Source organism: Austrofundulus limnaeus, unplaced genomic scaffold (assembly GCF_001266775.1).
Source record: "Austrofundulus limnaeus strain Quisiro unplaced genomic scaffold, Austrofundulus_limnaeus-1.0 Scaffold107, whole genome shotgun sequence".
NCBI lineage: Eukaryota > Metazoa > Chordata > Actinopteri > Cyprinodontiformes > Rivulidae > Austrofundulus > Austrofundulus limnaeus.
In genome coordinates this window covers 1644325-1651015 of record NW_013952509.1, presented here as the reverse complement: position 1 = coordinate 1651015, position 6691 = coordinate 1644325, and the positions used below count along the sequence as shown (strand labels likewise).

The 6691-nt window shown below is 46.3% G+C and overlaps 1 protein-coding gene across 2 annotated transcripts in view; it reads right to left on the bottom strand.

Annotated features, from left to right (window-relative positions):
* Nucleotides 1-463: 463 nt before the first annotated feature.
* LOC106521342 (amphoterin-induced protein 3) overlaps nucleotides 464-6691 on the bottom strand; it is a 13202-nt gene continuing 6974 nt past the window's right edge. The window contains exon 2 of one of the 2 annotated variants that reach the window (XM_014013876.1): nucleotides 464-707. In XM_014013876.1, the coding sequence (XP_013869330.1) occupies nucleotides 636-707 (72 nt within the window). In that variant the 3' untranslated portion in view covers nucleotides 464-635. Of the gene's footprint in view, nucleotides 708-1764; nucleotides 2709-6691 lie in introns of those variants that run through there. The other variant, XM_014013877.1, reaches the window with a different exon arrangement.

The following is a 6691-nucleotide window of genomic DNA, read 5'->3' as shown; positions in this document are numbered from 1 at the left end:
ACATCTGTCTTTCAGTCTCAGATCTTCAGTCTCAGATCAGATCTTCAGTCTCAGATCAGATCTTCAGTCTCAGATTTTCAGTCTCAGATCTTCAGTCTCAGATCAGATCTTCAGTCTCAGATCTTCAGTCTCAGATCAGATCTTCAGTCTCAGATCTTCAGTCTCAGATCTTCAGTCTCAGATCAGATCTTCAGTCTCAGATCAGATCTTCAGTCTCAGATCTTCAATCTCAGATCAGATCTTCAGTCTCAGATCAGATCTTCAGTCTCAGATCTTCAGTCTCAGTTCAGATCTTCAGTCTCAGATCAGATCTTCAGTCTCAGATCAGATCTTCAGTCTCAGTTCAGATCTTCAGTCTCAGATCTTCAGTCTCAGATCAGATCTTCAGTCTCAGATCTTCAGTCTCAGTTCAGATCTTCAGTCTCAGATCAGATCTTCAGTCTCAGATCAGCTGATCAGTGATTGATGTGTGCTTCTGTGTGTTCATGCTTGACGCTGCTGCACCGTGGATTAGGTCTGATGTGCTCTTCGGAGGTTTTTGTCCCAGATGTGACAGCAGGGGGAGGATCTGAGAAAGATGAGGCTGAGAGGAGAGGATGAAGGTTTGCAGAGAGATGAAGATGTGGAATGTAGGATTATAGATAGAGAGAGTCAGTAGGCTTAGAGGTGTCACATGGAAGGAAAGAGAAGATGTTAGAGGGAAACATCTGATGAGGAGTGAGGATGATGATGAAGAGGAAGTAAGGATGAAGAAAACAAGAGAAACAGAGTCAAACTTCAGATCTACAGTTTCTATAACAGAAACCATCAAATGTTCAGTTTCAACACAAGTTTCATCTCAGAAATGCTTTCAGTAGACTGGCTCTCTGCAACATTTCACTGTTCTTCCTCATTGTTCCTTTATCTAAACGCTAATGTTCCTCTAGTTAGTGTTCCTCTGATCTTCTTCAGTGTTCCTCTAACATTGTTTTTCAGTTTTCTAATATATTTTCTAGAGTCTTTTGTTTGTTTTTGTTGTGAAGATGGTCCAAAGTGTTTAGGTTAGATGCTGGATGTGAGGAAAGCTTCAGACACAGGTAAACTCAGGTGAACCCTGCAGTGGTTACCTGAGTTTACCTGGAGCCAGGTCACAAAGTGTCCCTCAGCTCTGGTTAAAGCCTGCAGATGTTTGAGCTCTGAATGATTCCTAGCCTCACACAGCTCAGCAGTCTGAACAGGAACATCTGTGTGTGTTTGTAGTTTTATCAGTGGGAGCAGGTGATGATGGTTCATATAAAATCATCACAAACTCACTTCCTGTGTTTTCTCCAACATGTTCTGTCCTTTAGAGCTCTGAATGATTCAAGATGCATGTTTCTGTTCTGCAGACCGAGCTGCTGCTGCCATGAATCTTTCATGCAGCAGGTTTAGTGCCGAGCTGGAGCACAGGCTGGGAGTCCTTCTAATGGAAGGATGAAGAGTTCACTCCTCTTCATCAAACACTGACGTTCTGCTGAACAAGCTGAACACAACAACTTCAGTAACTTTTTCACCTCACTTCATCTTCATCTTCATTCAGAACAAGTACAGTAAGTTAGAGGTCAGGTTACCATGGAGAAGACTGGATCTGAACAAAACACATGGTGATGTCGTACACATGTTACCATGGTGATGTCATACACCTGTTACCATGGTGATCCAGCCTCATGGTTCTGGTGACAGAACATGTGTTACATTGAAAATATCTCCATCATTTCTGGTTTTAGTAAGTAAGTAAGTAAAGTTTTATTTATATAGCAGCTTTCATAGAAATAGATTCACAAGGTGCTGTACAATCAGAGGCAAATCTAAATCTGTACAATCAGAGGCAAATCTAAATCTGTACAATCAGAACAGGATATACAAAAATTTGGAACAAAACAGTATAAAAGCTGTACAACCATCAAAGTATGAAGACTGTACAATCCAAAAAATAAAACAAGTAAATAATATCCAGACAAAAATGTGGAGGGCAGAGTAAAACATTAACATATTAAGATGAAGGATTTTTAAATCAGAAATTAATTAGGAGGCAGGTCTCTGAATGGGTCGATTGTGGAGTACTGGTACATTTTATAAAAATACATTTTTGATAAATTGAACTGATTTTGGATGAAAGTCCTGTCTGTTTGACATATATTAATATGATGAACTGTACGGTCAGCAGGTAGGGTTTGGTGAAACAGACACTAAAAGGTCAGGCTGCAGAAAAACGCTGAAATTAGTTAGTTAAATGCTTGTTTAAAGAGGTGTGTTTTCAGATATTTCTTGAATGAATCAATGCTTTCAAGCGTGCTCAGATGGATAGGAAGATCAGTCCAGAGCCTGGGGGCCCTGGAGGAGAAGGACCGGTCACCGCGGGTCTTGAGACGTGTGAGGGGAACCATTAGGAGATGTTGATCCTGTGAGCGTAGGCTGGGTTTGGGTTGTAAGGGGAGATGAGACTTTTAATGTAGTCAGGCGACTGGACATGAAGAGCTCTGAAAGTGAGGACCAGGATTTTGAACTTGATTTGAAAATGAACAGGGAGCCAGTGAAGCTCTGAAAGGATCGGGGAGATGTGTGTTAATTTTGAAGTTCGGGTTAAGAGTCTTGCTGCAGAGTTTTGTACGAGCTGAAGGTGATTGATCTGTTTCTGGGTCAGACAGGTGAACAGGCTAGGTTTTACTGGAGTCCAGGGTTTTTTAGACCTGCAGATCAAAGAAAATCAACATGAAAGGAGTTCACTGAAGTCAGACTGAAGTCAGAGGAGATGAATCCATCAAAGGTTCTGATGGTTCTGTAATGGATCAGACTGGAACCAGAACTCWGTGTTTCTGTTTCACATGAATCTGAGCAGAAAATCCTCTTCAATATTTGATGACATTTTTTTATTTGTCCTACAAGCTCCTCCTCCTCTTCCTCAGGACATTAGTGTAGCTTCAGGAGTTGGACCGGACTCCTCCACAAGTTTTAAAGTCACCCTGTGAACTGCTGAGTCATGATGCTGTGAGGACAGGCCCCGTCCTGCTCTGTGTCCAGGAGACGGTGAGGGGACACAGCTGGACAGTCTACATCTTAGACAACTCATCTGGACTTCCTGTTTGCTCCACCTTTCTCACCCAGTGAGCAGGGGACAGGAAGTGCAGTCAGAGGAGCAGCTGGCTGTGCAGAGGACAGCAGCAGGGAACTGACTGTGGACCCTACACCTACCCCTACCCCTACCCTTACCACTACCCTAACCGTGTTTGTATAGCTTCCTTTCAGTAGATTTTACTGCACTCAGTTGGTTTGTCAGATCCTGTCCTGTGTAAGACCTCTGCTCTGACATTCAGACCCATCTGGATCCAGTTTTAAGACTCCAGGTCTTGTCAGAACCTGGAAGACTGAGGGTTGTGTGTGGTGCAGTGTTTCTACTGCACACAATAACAAGCAGTTCTTAAATCATCTGTTTTATTTGAAAGATTTGTACCGTCCGTCCGTTTTCTTCCTTTTATCCGGGCTCAGGTCTCGGGGGCAGCAGCCAAAGCACAGAGACCCAGACTTCCCTCTCTCCAGTGTGTCCTGGGTCTTCCTCTGGGTCTCCTCCCAGTGGGACGTGTCCAGAACACCTCACCAGGGAGGAGTCCAGGAGGCATCCTAACCAGATGAACCACCTCAACTGGCTCCTCTGGATGTGGAGGAGCAGCGGCTCTACTCTGAGTCCCTCCTGGATGACTGAGCTTCTCAGCCTATCTCTAAGGGAGAGCCCAGACACCCTGCAGAGGAAACTCATTTCAGCTGCTTGTGTCTGTGATCTCCTTCTTTCAGTCACTACCCAAAGCTCCTGACCATAGATGAGGGTAGGAACGTAGACCCACTGGTAAACTGAGAGCTTCACCTTCTGGCTCAGCTCTCTCTTCACCACGACAGACCGGTACAACACCCACATCACTGCAGACGCAGCACCGATCCACCTGTCGATCTCCCGCTCCATTCTTCCCTCATTCATGAACAAGACCCTGAGATACTTAAACTCCTCCACTTGGGGCAAGACCTCCTCCCTGACCCGGAGAAGGCACGCTACCCTTTTCTGGCTCAAGACCACGGTCTGGGATTTGGAGGCTCTGATCCTCATCCCGGCTGCTTCACAGCTTTGAACCGCTCCAGTGAGTGCTGGTGATCAGGATCTGATGAAGCCAATAGGACCACATCATCCACAAAAAGCAGAGATGTGATCCTAAGGTCACCAAAAAGGATCCCCTCAACACCTTGGCTGCTCCTAGAAATTCTGTCCAGAAAAGTTATGAACAGAATCGGTGACAAAGGACAACCTTGGTGGAGTCCAACGCTCACTGGAAACAAGTCTGACTTATTACCAGCAATGTGGACCAAGCTCTGGCACCGGTGCTACAGGGAACTAACAAACCGTTTCAATGGCCTGGTACCCCATACTCCTGGAGTACCCCCCACAAGAGTCCCCAACATGGTTGAATGCCTTCTCCAAGTCCACAAAACACGTGTCGACTGGTTGGGCGAACTCCCATGCACCCTCCAGGACCCTGTTGAGGGTGTAGAGCTGGTCCACTGTTCCACGACCAGGACCAAAACCACACTGGTCTTCCTGAATCCGAGATTCAACCATCTGATGGACCCTCCTCTCCAGAACCCCTGGATAGACCTTACCTGGGAGGCTCAGAAGTGTGATTTCCCAATAGTTGTAACACACTCTGTGTTCCCCCTTTTTAAATAGGGGGATCACCACCCCGGTCTGCCAATCCAGGGGAACTGCCCCTGATGTCCCCGTGACATTGTAGAGTCGCGTCAACCAACGCAACCCCGCAACATCCAGAGCCTTAAGGAACTTCGGGTGAATCTCATCCACCCCTGGTGCCCTGCCACCGAGGAGCTTTTTAACCACCTCAGTGACCTCGGCACCAGAGATTGGAGAGTCCGACCCAGGGTCCTCAGGCTCTGCTTCCTCATGGGAAGACGTGTCGGTGGGATTGAGGTCTTTGAAGTATTCTGCCCACTGACCCACAACGTCCAGAGTTGAGGTCAGCAGTGCACCATCCCCACCATAAATAGTGTTGGTGGTGAACCACTTCCCCCCCCCCCCGAGACGCCAGATGGTGGACCAGAATCACTTCGAAGCCATACGGAACCCTTTTTCCATGGCCTCTCTGAACTCCTCCCACGTCCGAGTTTTTGCCTCAGCAACCACCCGAGCCTCAATCTGCTTGGACTGCCGATACTTATCAGCTGCTTCCAGAGTCCCACAGGCCAAAATACCCAATAGGACTCCCTCTTCAGCCTGACAGCATTCCTCACCACCGGTGTTGACAAACAGGTTCAAGGGTTGCCGCCACGACATGCACCGACAACCTTACAGCCACAGCTCAGGTAAGCTGCCTCGACAATGGAGGCACGGAACATGGCCCACTGAGACTCAATGTCTCCCACCTCCCCCGGAACATGTTCAAAGTTCTCCTGGAGGTGTGAGTTGAAGCTCTGTCTGATGGGAGACTCTGACAGACATTCCCAGCAGACCCTCACTATACGTTTGGGTCTGCCAGGTCTGACCGGCATCCTCCCCCACCAACGGAGCCAACTCAACACCAGGTAATGGTCAGTTGACAGCTCCACACCTCTCCTCACCTGAGTGTCCAAAACATGTGGCCGCAGATCAGATGAGACTACAACAAAGTCGATCATTGAACTGTGGCTTAGGGTGTCCTGGTGCCAAGAGCACATACACACACCCTTATGTTTGAACATGGCGTTTGTTATGGACAATCCATGATGAGCACAGAAGTCCAATAACAAAACACCGCTCGGGTTCAGATCAGGGGTGCTGTTCCTCCAAACCACGCCTCTCCAGGTCTCACTGTCATTACCCACGTGAGAGATTTATGAGAAGATTTGTACCTTTTTATGTAAAATAAAATGCCATCATATTCAGGTAGATCTGTTCACGTCAAAGGACTTCTATCAAAACTCTTAAAGTTAGAGTTCTGTACCAAACTGACTCAAACATTTTAAATTGAAAACATTCATCATCTTCATCATCATCATCATCAAACCCTGACTTCTGTTTCTGATTTTAATATTTCATTCATATTTTACAGAAAAGCCAGACGTGAGTTTCAGGATCAGATGTGAACAGTTTGTGGTTTTCACTTAATTTCAAGCTGAACATGTACACACACAGTTTGTTTTTCTATCCTCCTGGGTCTTCACATTGACTTCCATTCATTTACCAATCATTACTACAGCCTGACCTCACAGGTACATACCTGACTCTAACCCCAACCTCACAGGTACATACCTGACTCTAAACCTAACCTCACAGGTACACACCTGACTCTAAACCTAACCTCACAGGTACACACCTGACTCTAAACCTAACCTCACAGGTACACACCTGACTCTAAACCTTCCCAATTTTTTTGTCATAAACCTAACCCCACTTGTAATTTCCATTTGGTCATTGGTCCCCAAGAGGCTGCTTTTTTAAAAAAATGTCCGCACGATGTAGGAAAAACAAGCCCCCCCCACACACACACACCTACTATGTCCCTCTATCCTTGTGGGGACCTTCCATTGACTTTAATTCATTTTTTGGAAATTTTATATCCTAACCCTGACCATTTACCCTAAAGCTAACCTAAACTCAATTCACACCTTGGTGCTAAGCCCAACGCCCCTCCAGCCC